At 32.1% G+C, this 19,062-nt stretch overlaps 2 protein-coding genes across 3 annotated transcripts; one reads left to right on the plus strand and one right to left on the minus strand.

Moving 5' to 3' along the window:
• The first annotated feature begins 4,259 nt into the window (after nt 1–4,259).
• LOC105129634 (heat stress transcription factor B-2a) lies at nt 4,260–6,326 on the plus strand. Of its 2 annotated transcripts, XR_843108.1 has the most exons (3): nt 4,260–4,686; nt 4,905–5,995; nt 6,082–6,326. XR_843108.1 is itself a non-coding variant. In XM_011031775.1 (2 exons), the coding sequence occupies exons 1-2, from the start codon at nt 4,420–4,422 to the stop codon at nt 5,520–5,522; spliced, it is 885 nt and encodes a 294-aa protein (XP_011030077.1). In that variant the 5' UTR covers nt 4,260–4,419; the 3' UTR covers nt 5,523–6,112. The 2 variants fall into 2 exon arrangements, 1 of the variants encoding a protein (XP_011030077.1); XM_011031775.1 differs by having other exon boundaries at nt 4,905–6,112.
• Nucleotides 6,327–7,316: 990 nt separating this feature from the next.
• Nucleotides 7,317–11,499, minus strand: LOC105129715 (leucine-rich repeat receptor protein kinase EXS-like). The gene has a single exon (XM_011031896.1). The coding sequence runs from the start codon at nt 11,205–11,207 to the stop codon at nt 7,317–7,319; it is 3,891 nt and encodes a 1,296-aa protein (XP_011030198.1). The 5' UTR covers nt 11,208–11,499.
• Nucleotides 11,500–19,062: the final 7,563 nt, after the last annotated feature.

Below are 19,062 nucleotides of genomic sequence, written 5' to 3' on the forward strand. Positions count from 1 at the left end.
TACTTATTGTGATTGCCAAAGTTAAATATTTCAAGTCGCAATGCTTCGTCAAATCTCTCGGAGATGATGAAAATATGAAATCAAGCCTTCAGACACATGCTTTAAATTTGACGTATCACCTCTTGAACTTGTGACGATATAGGAGACCGCAGCATTTGATCAGTTTTCAAGGGTGGATTGGTTATTACTTATTATGTCACTTGGTTTGCTGCTTCGTATTTTATGGAATTGATGGGGGAAATGAGGGTTCAATCTCTTCCTCAAGAATTGAAGCACGGTGGTTTTAGTGACCTAGCTAATCGTTCTAACCAGCTTTTGAATCCATAAAATGCCCCAGTCATACAAGCTGAAGGTAAGAATATTCTTATTTCCAAGCAAACCACCACAGCTTAATTTGATTATAGCTTTGCATGTCTGGCTTATGGAGCTTCTATCTGGGACAAAATCTGCTCGTTTCTTATAATTGAATGTCACCTATTATTGCTGTGATATTTCCATGTTATCAGAACAGTTACACCAGGCATTGCCTTTGTCATAGCTCTGTTTGTCGAGCTCTTCATGTGAGCGGGGAATCCTCAAAACTTATTAGTCTAGGTCTTAGATCAAATTGTTGTTCAACTTTGCATGTAAACCGATGCAGATCTCTTCGACACAGTTTTGGTACTGTTGCAGTCACGTGCGGATGTAATGCAAAAATCATAAATTTCATAATACTGCAACCAACAGCAATACCATACCAGGTTTTTGATCTTGTGTGAAGGACAAGTCCTCAGTCACAGTAGATGATGAAATATTGATAAGGACTTTGTTTCCCACATCACTAGCCGACAACCAGATAACCTTTTAGTTTGAAAATGTAGTTATAATTATTTTTTAAAATGCTTTTTATTTAAAAAATAATAAATTAATATATTTTTTTAAAAAAAAATTAATTGTCTCTTGAATACCAACAAATAATAAGATGCTGATGTGGGATATAATATTAGCTAGGATTAAAAATATGAACCATTAGAGATAGGCAAGATTATTTATCTCATGGACATGAGCATGTGCTCCTGTCTTGAAGGTTTTTGTTGATATCTTCCTTGGAAAGTGACTTCTCACGACATCTTATAAAGAAAATGTTATTTGATAGTGATAATTTGATAAAACATTGGTGTCTCATATTTGGATCCCGATAGGGGACCGAAAGGGAATGATTGTATGAAAAAGATTCAATTCAAAAAATGCAATATATGTGGCATTATTTTAAAATATAAAATTATAATTTTCATAACTCGATATTTAAATAATCCTAGTTTTAATAAAAATAATAAAGAATTGATTTAATATGGTTTTATTAAAAATCCATGTTATGTTGTGACTCGGTCAATCTAGGAAAAAATCAATTAAAATTTATTAATTTTTTTAAAATAATATCATTTATTTTTTTATAAAATAAAAATATTATATTAATCTAAAATAACCGGATGAATTCACTTGAACTTGTATTGAATCAACATCAAATCAAGTTAAAAACTATGATGCTTTACCCTTCTCGGACGGAAGGGGAAGGAAGAAATGGCTGCTGACATGATCGTCAGGCACAAATGCTGGCCATTTGTTAAGTTTGTGGATCATATGATACCATGTAGGCACTGAATACTTTCACAAATAGCAATCTGCCAAAAACATATTGGTCATGTAACAAGATCGTATTGCTGTTCATTTGGCAGGCCAATATTCCAAGATAAATAATAATACAGAGTGATGATAAGGCGATTGACTCGCACAGATTGAGATTGAAGATCATTACTTACTGCTTCATCTTTTTTATTTAAATTAATGTGAATATTTATGCTCATTTGTGTGTATTTTAATTATTTTTATTAATTTTAAAATTAATAAGTATATAAAATTTAAATTTGTGTGTATTTTAATTATTTTTATTAATTTTAAAATTAATAAGTATATAAAATTTATATAATTTAAACTGATAATTTTTATAAAATAAATTTAAAATTTAAGGAATTAAGCTATACTTCTCAATATCACATAGAATGTGGTCTTTTCTTGTGTATTAACTTGCCCTAAACATCATAGCCAAAAAGGGAGCCATCTTTGGGTGATGGAACAGAAGATCCATCAGTAGAATTCTCAAAGGTAGAGAAAAATATTGAAGAGTTAAAGAAAAGTTTAAAATATTAAAATATCTCTACTTGGGGGTATTTTGATTATTTAACTGTTTATAAATATATTGAATCAATCAAAATATTCTCAAATAAATCTAGCTTAAAAAAACCATATAAAAATACCTTTAATTTAAAGGTAAATAAAATTTCATATATTATATTATAACGGTGAATAAAAAAATTATATTTTCATATATTATAACGGTGAATAAAAAAATTATAAAGAGAACTATAATGCCTCATTCATCAATTTTAATTATATTTGTTACGAAGGTCACTTCTAAATAAATGAGAGGGTAAAATATTTTCCGAATATATGAATACTCTATCTGTACATTCATTTTTATAAAAAGAATATTAAACTTATTACATAATAATTTATGAAGGATAATATTCACAAACTTGGGGCAGTATGCATTCATTTATCATGATCAAACTACAATCACTCTCATCTCGTTTTATTTCAAGCTGTTTGTTTTTGTGGTCATGTTGTTTTTTTTTTTAAATAAATTTTATTTTTTTAGGTTATTTTGATATATAAATTTAAAATTAAATTTTAAAAAATAATAATAATATTTTAATTTATTTTCAAATAAAAAATACTTTAATAATTAACTACAACCACATTACCACACCCTAACAAAATAATAATTGGTCCTGTTTTTGGATCAAGGGGTTTGCTCTCCTCTGTAATTTCAGGTTCGAGTTCTTGATTGCTTATATGATGGCCACTAGAGGCTTACATGGTCGTTAACTTTAGGGCTCATGATATTAGTTGTGGTGCGCGTAAACTAACCCGAATACCCACGTTAATTTAAAAAATAATAATAATAATAATTAAATTAGTTGTGGTGCACATAAGCTAGCCTGGATATCCACATTAATTTAAAAAATAATAATAATAATAATTGGTCCTGTTTATTTTTACGTTCTAAAAGCATTTTTAAAAATATTTAAAATTTTTATATTTTATATTTTATATTAATATGTTTTTTGTGTTTTTAAATTATATTAAAAATAATTTTTAAAAAATAAAAAAAATATTATTTTAAAATATATATAAATAAAAAATATTTTAAAAAACAACCATATAAAAATTTGACTCAAGAGATTCATTAGAAATTATTTTCTAAGTTTCAAAGTCTTCTCTTTGAAGTTATATTAAATCTTCGAAAACAAGTCTACGATGATAAAAAAAAAAAAAAAAAAAAAAGCAGCACCCATTTCAGTATTTACTCCAAAATACATGTTTTTATTCTGAATATTATCTCTTTCCTTGAGATAATATCTTTGAATTTCGGCTGCCTATAGTTTCGAAATTCCCAACCTCCAGGCACGCCCTCCCCCCCACCCCCATGCATAATTTTCTAGTTCCATCCCCTCTTCTCATGGTTGGACTTTCATGTTTACGAAATTAATTTAAAATAATATTATTTTAAAAGTATACATTTCAAAAAAAAATTAACTTGATTTTATTTGAATTAATTCAATTTGACTTAATCAAATTTCTAAGTAGTTTAACACAAAACTCAATTAAATTATGTCTTGAATTATCATATTAAGATTGGTTATAATAACACTAATAAGATTATTATTTTTTTACTTACCAAAATTAAGTTTAAATTCAATCATGTTTTAGGTATTTTGTAAACTTAAAAAAATTTAAAAAAAATTACTTCAAGATTTATTTGGAAAATAAAAATAAAATACAAGAATCAAAATAATTAAGTATTAAAATATACATAATTAAAATATTTTATTATGTATTCACTTAACACTTGTCATTATTTAACAATATTAGTAGCAAAAACAGACAAACGCCTAATGATAACAAACATATTAGATAGAAAAATCATATAAATACAAAAATATTACATAAACTCTTTGAGCATAAAAATAAGGATACATGTTCATAGAGGTTCAACATTAACCTTTTAAAATTTAAATATGATTATTATAACAAAAAAAATATCCTCTAGAAAAAAAAAATATACATGACTGTCTTACAAAATAAATTATATAATAAAAAGAAACTATCTTCTAGAAGCCACAAAGGAAATACAGTTATATTTAGGTTTTTTAGTAATTCGATTAATTACACGGAAGTTTCTCGAAGAAACGTAACGTACCTGCTCTTTCCTCTCTCTCCATTATTTCCTCTCCTCTCCTCCCTGAAAATCCCCTTGACAAAACCGAATCTTCTAGAACTGCCGTACTAATCCTCAACTCTCTGTTTTATCCCACGGCCATGTCGCCACCGCCTCTGGTGGAGCAAAACAGTACAGACACTCCAACAACCGGAGGAGGAGGAGAAACATCAAGAACAATACCAACACCATTCTTAACAAAAACATATCAAATAGTTGACGATCATACGATAGACGATGTCGTTTCATGGAATGAAGACGGATCTTCTTTTATAGTGTGGGATCCAACCGTTTTCGCCAGAGATTTGCTGCCTAAATATTTTAAGCATAATAATTTCTCAAGCTTCGTTCGACAATTAAACACTTATGTATGCCTTGCTTTATTTTCTTTCTTTTTTTTATTGAATTTACCAGAGTTTTTATCTGATAAAAAAATAATAGAAGTTGTTAAATTTATAATTTCTATTAGTTTTTTTTTTTTGATAGAGTAGACAAAATTTTGCATAATTTCTATTATTATTGTAATAGAAATCAAGCTGAATTTTGTATAATTTCTATTTATTTATTATTTCATGGTTATTTGTAGGGATTTAGGAAGGTAGTACCGGATCGATGGGAGTTTTCGAATGAAAATTTTCGGAGAGGAGAAAAAAATTTGTTAGCCAATATACAAAGGAGGAAAATCCCGGCGGTGGTGACAGCACCGGTGGCGGTGGTTCCGGCCATGGTGAAAACGTCGTCAAATTCTTCTTCGGATGAGCAAGTGATTTCGGGGAGTTCTTCGCCGGGGTTGTCGGTGGATTTGATTGATGAGAATGAGAGGTTGAGGAAGGAGAATGTACAGCTAAAAGGGGAGTTGACAGAGATGAAGAGTTTGTGTGCTAATATTTTTAGTTTGGTGTCGAATTATGCAAATTCTCGAGAGGGGAAGGGTGTGAAAAAGATGTTGGATTTGTTGCCAAAGAAGGAGGAAGAACAGGAGGGGGCGAGGATCTTTGGGGTGGAGGTTGGTGTGAAGAGAGGGAGGGAAGGAAGTGGAGATATGGAGGAGGGGGAGGGGGAGGAGGATGGGATGCAGTTGCAGTTGCGGCAACCTGGCTGTGGTGGTGGGTTGAAAATTGAGACTAATGGTTGTCAAGATGGAAATAGTAATGGTGGTGGTGGTGATCAAGATGCACCATGGCTTGAACAATGCCATAGGTGAAATCAAAAGATGTGCGATTGATAGAATTAGAGTTGTTAGGATTATTATGAGATAGAGGAGCACTAAGTACCATCCCAGGCTATCACTCTATATTGTTATAATGATGATTGAGTGGAATTCCCTTGTTGATTGTGGAGTTGCAATATCTTTGGACCGGCTCGGTCCTGCTATGTAATGATTTGGTTTTAGCCTGTAAACACAGATTCAACTGTTTAGCAGGAATGGACTAGATCGGTGTAGATGGAGATGATCCTGAATCAAAATGTTTACTTCCAATCTATCTGCAAGAGTAAGATTTTTTATTTTTTATTCTTTACTTTTCAGCGCCTTTCCTTGGAGATTCCATCATGGAATCTGATGCTGATGCTGATTATGTGCTGTGATGATTGAGGGGAAAAGCCAACCTGGGAGGTGTGAGAAATGAATGAAGATCTGTGCTGATAGGCTTGTGGTACTGTCAGCTACACGCTCAGGTTGAGGGAACTGGAATTTACCTGGAATATTAATTGATTACTGTTGATGATGTATGGAATTTTAGTTAGATTTATATGCGTTTCAGGCTGATTAACACATAGGAAGTTTGCAGGCAAGCATTCCAGTATGAATACCAAAAAGAATGGGAAATCTGCGTAAAAGGAAATATGAATTAAGATTGCATGAACATAGAAGCATAGCTACACAAGTCAATTTGGTAATCTCAGCTTAATGAGTCATTTCAGCGATACGCCAGCTGGAAACTTAGATCTGTATTGGATTTTGTGCATGTTTTTGTTATAAAGGTTCGATGTGGTGTAAAATGTTTTTATAATGTACTTTTGGATTAAAAAGGTATCAAAATACTTTTTTTTATAATATAGCATACTAAATTATTAAAAAAATAATAAAGTATTATTAATTTAAAAAAGTATATTAAAAAAACACCCTAGAATAAAAATTACTGTATTCCTTGTAATAAGTGCATCGTGTGGGATTTTTTATTTTTTAGTTTCCATAGCTTTACTTTCAAAAGCAGAGTTATGAAGTGTTCGGTAATGCCTAAAAGCTAATATTACATTCGCTTCTACAACTTGTAGCTGTGGAAAAAGCCACAGCCACAGCTTTAGAAAAACCCTTCATGTTGGAGATCAACAAAACTGTAGTAATGAAAAAGATAAAATGAAATAAAATTGGATTCTTTTTTTATTGCTTTGATGTCTCTATCGGAAAGTTTATCGGTGCTCAAGCTATAAATATTTTGAGAAATAAACACAAAATAGAAAATCATATTTAATATCACCAAGAAATGATTAAAATAGAAAATTATTTTTTATAGTTTCCTTCCCTTGTTTCTTTTTTCTAGTGTTTATTTCTTTTCTATACTACAAGTATCAATAATTACTTCATGTGTATGACAGAATACCTCCCGCCTCTAACTAACTGAACAGCGAATTTACTATGTATCTATCTCAGGATAGCAATGGTAAATTCATATTCACATCCTAAGTAGTAAATTTATATATTTAAACCATATGTACTGAGTTTTCAGTAATCATATATTCATTGTTAAGCTGTCATTTATTATTCAAAAAACAAAAAAAAAAACAAAATAGTTATATATATATATATAATGTCTCAGATGATTATCCAAGCGCAACCTACATTTCTTGTAACATTGAAAAAGAAAAATCTGAATTGAAATTATGAACTGGACTAGCTTTTGCAGCTGCAGATTCCAACAGATTTCTTTTCTAAACATGTTAAGGGGTTGTTATTAAGAACAAACTTTATATGATCACAGACACAGATAATCTACACCTACCCATCTCTGATCCCTTTCAGGAACTTCAACACTTTAAGCATAGTAGGTCTGTTTGCTGGATTGTCAGACAGGCAAACAGCAGCAATCTGCAGCACTTGAAGCATCGTCTGCTTGGAATCTGCACTAAGAACTGTTGGATCAAGAACATCAGCAGTCTGCCCCTTCTTAATCCTTTGAGACACCCAACCAACTAGGTTCCCCCCTTCAACCTCTTTGAAATCTGGTCCTGTTGGCTCTTTCCCAGTCACCAATTCAAGCAGAATTACACCAAAGCTATAAACATCTCCTCTTGTAGTAGACCTCCCGCTCTGACCATACTCTGGTGGTATGTAGCCAAATGTACCCGCTATGTCAGTGCTAACATGAGTTTCACAAGCACTGATCAATCTGGCCAGGCCAAAATCAGCAACCCTGGGCTCGAAGTTCTCATTAACTAGGATGTTGCTGGCCTTGATGTCCCTGTGAATGATGTGGGGGGTGAATCCATGGTGGAGAAAAGCTAGCCCACATGCTGCACCAGTTGCAATCTTGAAGCGCTTTGGCCAATCAAAGACATCAAGAGCCCCACTTCGATTTCTTAGCCAGAGATCTAAGCTCCCATTCACCATGTATTCATAAACAAGGAGCTTTTCCTCCCCAAAAGAACAATATCCGAGCAATGGGACAAGATTACGATGCTTAACCTTCCCCAAAGTTTCCATTTCAGCTATAAATTCTCGGTCACCTTGTGCCTTGGCTTGGCTCAGCTTCTTGACCGCAACTGTCTTTCCATCAGGTAGAGTGGCCTTGTATACAGTACCAAAACCTCCATCTCCAATGATGTTCGTCTTGCAAAAGTTGTTGGTGGCTTCAAGAATATCAACTAAAGTAATTTTCAGAAGAGGCTGCTCAAACATGGCTATGTTGATACTCAGAGGTTCCTTTGATCTGCTGCTGCTCAAGAAGTACATGTTTCGATCAATAAAACTGCTCAGTTTTCTTTCCTCAATTTCCTCAGGGTCACCTTGCCCACTGTCTCTCATAATCCATTTCCGCAGAGTAAAGGCTGTACTAAGAGCGAAAATCATACATCCAACCGCAATCCCAGCAAGTCCCCAAGCATTCAAAAAATACGACTTGTTAAAGCTTTTGATCCTGCAATCTAAACCCAAGATTCTCCCGCAGAGATCTTTGTTGCCAGCGAGAGAAATTTTTGACCGGTTTAGACAAATACCACTTCTCGGTACTGGCCCTTCTAAACTGTTTTCTGCCAAATTCAAATAAAACAGATTAAACAGGGCACATATATTCTCTGGAATTTTCCCTGATAACCTATTCTCTGAAACATCAAGATATTCGAGTTGCATTAAATTCCCGAGCTCTACAGGAACGGTTCCTGTGAATTTATTTCCATGAAGATCCAAATATGTCAAGTATGAAAGGTTTCCAAATGATCGCGGCAAGTTTCCATCAAAGAAATTATTACTCAAATCCATAGTTTCAATCTTCCATGCCATGGAACTTGATAGGAGCTCGTCTAAAGGCCCAGATAGCCGGTTCTGCTGAACATAAAGCCCCACAAGATTCAGCATTTGTGATACAGAAGAAGGAAGCTCACCATCAAGCTCATTATCGCTCAAATCTAAGTGAGTAAGCTCTTTCAAGTCTCCAAGACTAAGAGGAAGTGGACCATGCAACTGATTACCAGTCAAATTCAGCTTCACCAAGCTGCACAGACCACCTAATCTCCCAGGGATGGTTCCAGTGAGCTGATTATTTCCCAGATACAGGCCCTGAAGCTTGGAAGAATCAACGAGTTCTGGTGGAATGGAGCCGGTTAACATATTTCCAGACAAATCCAAGGTTGTAAGATTCGTCAACCTTGAAAGTGATCCAGGAATTTCACCGGCAAGCTTGTTATTGTTAAGTAAAAGATCCACTACAAACATGAGGTTCCCCATCTCCTCAGGTATTGAACCAGACAACTTATTGTGTGACAAATCAAACACGCCAAGGTGTTGAAAGAAGCTTGAATCAGGAATGCTAGCTTCACGAAAATACAAAGACGGCTTCGATGGAATGGACCCTGATAACTTATTGTGAGAAAGAACCAAGCAATGTAATTGAACCAAATCTGCAAGTTTCTCCGGTATCGATCCACAAAGTTGATTATTACCCAGGTCCAAAGTGGTGAGTGCAACAGAATGTCCTAGCTCCACAGGAATGTTCCCTTCCAACAGATTAGAGTTCAAGTCGAGCACTGAAAGAGCTGTGAGATTGCCTATCTCCTTGGGGATAATACCCCCTAATTGATTGTTGCTAAGCACCAGCCTCTCCAACTGAACAGCATTGCCAATCCCCGCAGGCAGAGAACCCTCCAAGAAATTATTAGCAGCAGAGAATTCCATCAGGTTCAGGGAGTTCCATAAACTTAAAGGTATGGTACCCGAGAAATTGTTGGAATCAAGGTCAAGCACCATTAAGGGAAGCTCTGCTAAGTATTCCGGAATCGATCCACTAACCTGATTATTCATCAAAACCAACTGACTCAAATTAGTACACTTCAAAAACACGTCCTCAATATCACCAGCCAGGAAGTTCCCATCAAGATCAATCTCCATGAGTTCAACAGCATTACAAAGCTCTCTTGGTATCTCCCCACTCAGCATGTTACTACTCAAACTAATCACTCTCAACGCCGAGCAATTCCCAACTTCAGCTGGAATTTTCCCCGTAAATCTATTATTTGAAAGCAAAAGTGATTCCACTTGGTTCCACTTTCCAAGCCAAGCAGGCAATGGCCCAGAAAGTTGATTCTTATCAGCAGAAAATGTCAACATAGGCAACATTGAAAGCTCTTCTGGTAAAACCCCAGACAGAGAATTGAAAGACAACATCAAAGTCTTCAAGTTTTTGCAATTTCCAAGTTCTGCAGGTATAGAGCCATTAAGCTCAGAGTAAACAAGATACAATATTGACAAGCTTTCCATTTTACCAACAGACTTTGGTATTGAACACTTCAATGGATTGTATGAAAGGTCAAGTTTACTTAGTGACTTCAAATTGGAAATTGCTTCAGGCAAAGGACCAGTGATTGCACATGAAGGTGCAAAGAAGTTTACAAGTCTTGAAAGGTCACCAATTTGAGGTGGCAAAGGACCAGAAAACAAGTTGACACCAATGTAAAGATCAGAAAGGTTTTTAAGGTTGCCTATTTCAGGTGGAATGGGACCAGAAAAGGAATTGTTTGATATATCCAAGGATATTAAAGATTCAAGTTTAAAGAGCGTTACAGGAGAACCTGACAGAAGGTTGTTGCCAAGGTCCAAGAACTGAAGCCCAATCAACTTCCCGAGTTGATGCGGCACTGACCCGGTGAGCCCACTGCTTGAGAGGTCAAGAGTGTTGAGCTGGGATAACCTCCCAAGCTCCGGAGGAATTTTCCCGGCGAACGAGTTGGGACCGAGTTGTAGGGTTTGGAGCTGAGTCAGAAGACCGAGCTCGCTCGGTAACTCGCCTGATAGCAGGTTATCACCTAGAGAAAGTTGTTTCAGTCGTTTAAGGTTTGAAAAGTGACGAGGGACTTCACCAAAAAGAAGGTTATAGGACAAATCAAGGACGGTTAAGGAAGAAAGATCGAAAAGAGAAGGGTGAAGTGGGCCTTCAAGGCCCTGAGCAGACAGAATCAATGAAACAACTCGGCCGAGTTGGCAAGAAACACCAGCCCAGCTACAATGGTGGCTCGTTATGTTCCATGAAGAAAGGACTTTTGGAGTTTTTAGTGCATTTTTGAAGGAAATAAGAGACTTCCTATCAGTGCTTTGATCTTCGGTGTACTTCGAAACCAAAACGAGAGACTGTGTCAACACTAGAAGGCAAAAAAACACAAGCTTGAAGAAAGTTGCCATTGTTGCAGAGAAAAAGGAAAGGTTTTTTTTTTTTTTAGGTTTTACATGGAGAAAATGAGAGGTAGGAGCTGAGAAGAAAAACCCATTTGAGAGAGAAGAAGCTGAAAGTAGGTAACCAGTAAATGGTGACAGTGAGAGTGAGAAGAAGCTAAAACGCCATGGTGCTATTTGGGAGGGAGAGGGTGGGTGTCAGAGAAACTGAGAAATGCATGCAGCTCACATGACATGAGTGTTAAGCCGATTATAATCTAGTCCCTATAGTGATTATAAGACTTTACGTCGGTCCTTTTTGTTTCAATGACAAATTAATTTTGACCAAGTGTGGAGTATTTACTATCTAATTTGACTTCTGAAAAGTAAATGAGATTTTAAATAAAAAATACTAAGTTAATATTGGTATTGTAATAATAATTATTTTTTAAAATATTTTGAGTTTGGAAATGTATTAAAATAATATTTATTTTATTTAAAAAAAATTATTTTTAATATCAGCATACAAAAATAGCCTAAAAACATTAAAAAATAAAATAATTCAAGAAAAAAAGCCTAAAAACATTAAAAAAATAAAATAATTCAAGAAAAAAAACTTAAATTTTTAATATATTTTAAAATAAAAAATATTTTAAAAAACATAATTCAACCAAACACAATGACATTCATTTTCCATTTATTTAATATCAGATAAATAAATGTTGCTGATTAAAATTCAGCACTACGATGCTTTATTTTCCAAGGAGTGAACTGCAAAGGGTAAGTTTTGTTGAATTGTACCTTGTCTTACTCTCTCATGATATTTACGCATGATCCGGTCATAGTTAGAAATACACAAAATTATAGTTGGAAATTATATTTCCGTGTTAGCTTGGTTGATATATTTTTTAAATTATTTTTTATATTAAAATTATATTTTTTTATTTTTAAAATTAGTATATTAAAATTATTCAAAATATGTATATTAAAATGATTTATTCAAAATATATAAAAATAATAATTTTTAACTAGAAAAAATAAATTTTTTTATAATATGGAATGATAGACATTTCCAAACATTTTCTTTAACAAGTAAAAATAATTTAAAATAAAAAAAGTTTTGTTAAAAAAATATTCCAATTTTATAACTATGAGAGTAACATGCAATTGTGTTAATAATGGTGTTGTGTTGAGTGTAGAGCTGTCTATTAAAAGAGTGCATTTCATATATTGGAATCATAAATTGAACATAAAAATCCAAAAAAATATAAAATAGTTGGTATAGCATTAACTTTTTGGTTAGAAAATCGAATTTTTATTTTTTGAAAATCGACAGTCTCAGAATAAATAATTCTTCTGCTTCCAGTGATCAAGGCTTGTTTCAATCGGCATCATCAACATGAGGGGAAGTTCAAGGAACCAAAAGCTTATTTTTTGCCCTCCATTGTATTGGATTTTCATTAATTTCGACTGATATCATCTCTAATTACAACCCATTTGGGTTGCACAACATTACCTTAAATCCTATTTTTTAAAAAAAATTATTAACATAAAAATTATTATTTTTCTAAAAAGAAAAATTTTAACATGATGCTACACTTTTATACATTATTTTTAGATTTTCTAGTAACATTAATTCACATTAAAAATTTATTTTTTTCATTGTTATTTACTTATTTTTCTCATTTAAAAATCATTTGCAACTCATTTAAGATGGTTTAGTGGTAAGAGTATGGGATCAAAAAATTTATTTTTTATATGGTTTGAATTCAAGCTTTATAGTTGCTAATAAAATAGCCATTAAAGACTTATATAATTATTAATTTCAAGATTTATACGATTAGTCAAGATATACACAAGTTGACTTAAATATCCATGTTAAGATTCATATGATTAGTCAAGATGTACACAAGTTGACTTAAATATCCATGTTAATAAAAAAAATCTTTAAAGAGAAAAAATATGTAATTATGAGCATAAATTACCTTAATTTTGTTATGTTTCTTACATTAATTTCATATAATGATGGGTATTAAGTTCAATTTCTCCCTCAAATACCAACACTTAACTAATAATTTATCATATATATATATATGATATAGTTTTAAAATCTCGATCAACAAGTAAGTTAATTCATGATCTAATAGGCTCAAGACATGAATTCATCTAATTTGAAAACATATATAAAAAAAATTTTAACTAATCCAATCAAAAACTTGAATTAATTTACTAATCTAATTGATTTAAACCTAACTAAACCATTAATTTTTTTATTAATTAAAATAATGTTGTTTTAAATTTTTTTAAAAAAATTAGGGCTAGTATTCTAAATTTATCAAATTTTAAAATTATAATTATAATATAGAGTTGTAAAGAAAACACATACACAATCTAATTAATCACTATAATTTTTCAATATCTTACGGGTCAATCATGAGTAAGATACGAGGTTGTAAAGGAACAGACACCATCTAATTAATCACTGCAATTTTTTCCATGCTTGCGAATTATTAAGAATCTTGAGCAAGCGGACCCTACAAAACCCTATATTTTCATCTGTCGCCATATTCTCTCCAGAGAAGGGAAGTCCAGAACTCAAGATTCGTGCATGGGGAAGGAACATATAACATCTTGAATTGACCAAACAACCCCTTGAAGGGACAGCTTTAGAATTGAGCTCTCTGTAACCTTCAAAGGGAAGTTGCAGCCTCTGTTGCCGTCTGCAAATCTGCATGCAGAGGAAGTACATGTGAATAAATCTGGGGAGTCGCTATGGACTTGTGGGGCTGTTTTTGTCTTTCTAAATGTCTGTACCGTGCTTGATGTTGAGATGCTCACAGGGAAAGAGAGAGACATGGATCATGGATGTGCAAGATGAGACACGAGACGTGCAAGAGAGGGAATGGTGAGCTGAGCATCGTGTAGTGGAAAGGCCCGAGGAGTGAGTTGTCTCTTCGCAGGAAGCAAGAATGGAAACTCTATTAATCTTTTAAATTTTAAAATTTACTATTATATAAATTTTAAATAATTATTATATTAATAATTACATAACTCAAACTGCAGAAAAAACAAATCCTTAATCTATGCTACTGACCCACCTGTTTTATATTATTGAAACTTATATATATTGTTGATAATTTTAATAATTGATCTGGTCTAGTGATTGGGTTATAAATTAAATGAATTAACCTAAATTAATTTGAATTAATTTAATTTTTTAAATTTATTTTTATGTAATTATAATATTTTTTTCTATATTTTTTTAATTCATTCTTATTGTCAATACATTAATTTTTTAAAAAAGAAAATTCCATAACCCACCGTTTAGCATGTTTTTTCTTTCTTTTTGTTTTTTTAAAACATAAACTATTTTGAAATTTTTTAGAAGCACTTCTCTTTCCCTTCTTATGTGTTTTAATGACTATAGGTTTACTTCACAACACATAAGACTTATCATCGCAAATTCAAACTCTTCTAATAATAAATATCATCAGTCACCACCAAAAGGACTAAATCATCAAAGTTTTTCTTTTGTTACAAGGAAGAGAAAGAAAAGTAGTGGTGATCATAATAAGGCCAAGTGCACTTCTTATTCGGATAATGTATAAGTTTTCTTATTTTTTTAAATGATTTTGGGGTTGTTTTGAAAAAATAGTGGGAGATAAAGGGAGTTTTGAATTTTGATGACTGAATCAAGAACTGTTAATCGATACCTAATCTGTTAGTTCGAAAAAAAGCAAAGAATAAAGAAAAGAGAAAGTGAAAGAAGGAGATTCATGAAAAGAAACAAAAGTTTAACCTTATTGAAGGGATCAAGAGTCTTCTGCTCTTCTGCAATTCAGGATTGAAATTGTTTTTCTTTATTAGGTTTTCTTTGTTTGCAATTGTAGGCTTGCATCTTCAATGCATCATTCATCTTCGCCGTCATTTAACCTCTATACATATGAAAAAAAAGAGGTTGGGTTTTAGTCGGGTTTACCCAGGTCGACCGGGTTTTTTCGAGCCAACTTGCAGATGGATTTTTACTTAGATCCAGACCGGTCTCATGTTTGGATCGGTCGAGTCCCAGGTTGACCTGTTAGGCAGATCCAGATTTCAAAATTATGTTCCTACCTTTTATTTTTCTATGTAAAAACCATGTCATATGCTTCTTTTGGGTTTGAAATCTGTACATGGGACCTGAGATTTTACTTGGGTCTAAATTTGGTGACATTAGAGCTTAAATCCAAGAATTTTTTTTAGTTTTTGTCTCAAACATTGTTATTTTATTTGTAAAAATCACCTAAACAATATATTTTTCTGTTAGCTCGATGGTACAATAACTCAAAACTCTAAATTAAATTCAAGAAATCAAGAACAAATTAACGTAATTGGTGGTCAAGAAAAGAGAATAAACGTTATCAGTAAGTATTAGGGGAAAGCTGACGAGCAAGATTGTTATGATGGGGGTGCTTAATTAGGCTTAAGAAACCTGTTGTTTGATGAAGGAAAGGAAAAACGAAGCTGGTTTTGACAGAAAACTTTTATGCAGTCAACTTTCTTTCTTATTATTTGTATTGGGCACCAGCCCACAGATAAATTGTAACCATATGATCGATTACTTTCCAGTTTTCCTGAGACGCAGAGTATATTGCTCAGTGCGAGACATGCCAAAGAATCAAAATCCATCCCGTTAATGTGCACGTAATTATTGATAATTTTTTTTTATGTGGGTATCCGGCCATCCAGCCTGTTTGTATATATTTTAATAAATTTTATAAATTTTAAAATTAATAATTATATAATTTTGTAGTAATTTAAAATTCATGAAATTTAAATTGATGAATTCTAAAAAATAAATTTATAATTTAACCTTAGTATTATAATTAAAAAAATTTCAAAGAATATGCAAATTAACTTCATTAATAAAAATAATAATAATAATTGAGAATTTGTGCCCTTTCAGTTTTACATCCCAATTTCAAAAAATCAAATGGAAATGCATGGATTAGACAAAGGGGTCAATCCCCTAATTTAGATATTTAGATAAGCATTATATTTCTAAATTCTTATTTTTCTAAGAATTTTATTTTTTTACAGTTTTCTTTTAAAATTTTAATCTTTGATGTTTAGTCTCAATTATATAAAGTTAATTGTCCAAGTATAGTCCAATCAAGTATCTTATGCGATATATTTTACGATGCTAGGAAAGAAATTACTCTTATTGATTTTCAGAGGAGAGATAAACACAAAGAAAGTTAAATAAAAGGGAGAAAACAAAAATATTTTTCAGCCTCATTAAAAATATTTTTCTTATTTTTTTTTATAAATATTAGATTTGATTCTCTTTCTTATCTATTTATTATTGTGAATTAATAAAATAATTATCTATATTTACTCTTTAAACACCATTAAATTTTTTTCTTAACTTGACCCATGACTTATAGAAATTTTTAATGATATTTTAAGCCTGTTTAATATTATGATAAATATTATTTTTTAAAGTATTTTTTGTTTAAAAATATATCAAAATAATATTTTTTATTTTTTAAAATTTATTTTTAACATCAATATATTAAAATGACTTGAAAATACATAAAAATATTTAATTTAAAGAAAATAATTTTTTTTAAACAGAAAAATAAATGAACTATTTGTCTCGTGACTTGAAAATACATACAAATATTTAATTTAAAGAAAAAAAAAATTTAACAGAAAAATAAATGAACTATTTGTCTCGTTAGACAGATAAATCCACCAAAAATCAGGTTATTGAAACCCCTCAATAATTAAATTGGTAAATTTCATGTGGGTTTAATTAAATGTAGAACCCACCAATCAATGACGAGGAAACTCCAAATTCCCGTTATATATATATATATATATTCTTAGGTGAGGAGGCTCATGACATTATATACTTCCAAAATCCCACTAAATTTCTCAATGTCACAAGGCTCCCCTCATGTTCATGGGACTTCTAAACTTCACCACGTTCGTTTGTTTCAATTAATCCGTAGAATGTTGATAGTGATTTCAATTTCTAGTCCATTCCCATATCGGTCTAGATTTCAAGTTCATCCCAAGATCTCATCAAACAATCCAATCACAGTATCACTTGTACCAAAATGGCATGGTTTTGCATGGTATGATTGGCATTGCATCCAAAGTTGGAGCCGGAATGCAAATTGTGTTATTTTAAAATTTTAATTTTTTTTATATATTTTTAAATTATTGATGTCAAAATAATTTTTATATGTATTTTTTTAAAATATTTTAAATCATAATTATTATCACAATTTTTATATGTATTTTTTAAAAATACTTTAAATCATAATTATTATCACATTTATAAGATGTGATTGGACAAACATAAACAACTACACACTTTAATGAGAACACCAACTCCATAGCATGAAACCTTGCGTGCGGGACTTGAACGTCAGCTGAACTGAAGCTTTCTCAGAAAAGCAAAGAAAGCATTAACTAATGGTTTTTGGTTTGAGTGAGAGAAAAGAGAAGAGCAATAAGAGCAACGATCCCTTTCCCAATCCCATGCATCAATGCTTAGATGCGTGCACGCTTTCAAAACTATGAAAAGGGGGAAATTTACAGTTGTTTTTTAATCGCTGTAAGAAAAATTTAATGGCCTTATTGCAAAGATTTTGAAACTTTAAATTATGAGCTAAAGATGGAAGATTGACAATGGCTGTGAAGTGACTTTGCATTAATGAAGTGGCTTTGCATTAATGGCCCTTCGTTTAATTATGTCAGGATCAGTCGTTTTTTGCCTTATCAACATAATATATCAGTTTCATAACTATGAAAGAATCATCATTCCACAAATTTTAAGTCTGAGCTTGTCATCATTAGAAGAAAAAATGCTGAGCTCATTGAGAAAAAATGGACTAGTCACACACACACGCCCCATCGCCCATTGACAGTCATTGCTTTACATCAGATCAGATATCAGAATTTAGCAGAAAGTAGCCACTGCCCACTTGCTGGCTTGCTGCATGTGTCTGTGGCAGCCCAGTTGGAGATCAATTAAATCGACATATGCCAAGCTTTTGATTTCGACGCTAGGCTTGAATCTCCAAGAATGAAGATAGCTAAGAGGTTAAACGGCATCGAAACAATTCATGTCTGGCACATTATCGTAGGACTAGATATCATGACCTCGCCTGCATGCATAACAGTCATAGCAGATAAACCAGGGATGCCTTCATTGATGACCCAAAAGAAGGCTAGAAATGTTGAAAATCAAACCTGTAAACAAAAGGATGAAACAAAATCTTGTAGATGAACTGCTTTTACCTGAATAAGAGAGATGGATTTAGTTTTGATATACAGAAGGCACTGAGTGAAGGGGAAAAAACCAGAAATGGAAGTGACAAGGATAGAGTAGAAGAGATCGGATGCTTCAGAAAGAAAGACCTCTGTCAACAACCTTAGACAGAAGAACACCATATACATGAAATTTAATTAAAAAAATTGAGTTTCTAAACATTGGTTGAACGTTCACAGGGATGATGACACCTCTCTAATTTGATTAAAAAGGAGAATGAGCCAAAAAAGAGAATCTTTTTACTTCGTGATTAAACTAATTATTAATTTCTTAACTTGATTTTAAACTAATTATTAGATGGCTAGGTTTTTTTTTTTTGAACACTACGCTATCGCTCGAGTAAATTACTTATAGCCACTCAATTTTCAACCTAGTTATAATTTAGCGTCTATTTGGATGCAATTCCCAAACATAAGCCTAGTCTTCTTCGAAAATCTATAATTTAGTTCCTTGATTTTCGTTTCCTTCAACTTTTTCTAGATGAGTACATTGGAATTAAGAAAAACCTAACAAATATCTTAATAAAACTATGGTCAACACTTGTAAAGAACTATAAATTAA

Source organism: Populus euphratica, unplaced genomic scaffold, assembly GCF_000495115.2.
Source record: "Populus euphratica unplaced genomic scaffold, PopEup_1.0 scaffold16.1, whole genome shotgun sequence".
Lineage (NCBI taxonomy): Eukaryota > Viridiplantae > Streptophyta > Magnoliopsida > Malpighiales > Salicaceae > Populus > Populus euphratica.

Excerpts from the sequence above, each read along its gene's own strand:
- LOC105129715 (XM_011031896.1), bottom strand. The coding sequence starts at position 11,207 with ATGGCAACTTTCTTCAAGCTTGTGTTTTTTTGCCTTCTAGTGTTGACA.
- LOC105129634 (XM_011031775.1), top strand. The coding sequence starts at position 4,420 with ATGTCGCCACCGCCTCTGGTGGAGCAAAACAGTACAGACACTCCAACA. Across the intron at positions 4,687-4,904 it reads TTCGACAATTAAACACTTAT|GGATTTAGGAAGGTAGTACC; the intron begins GTATGCCTTGCT and ends GGTTATTTGTAG.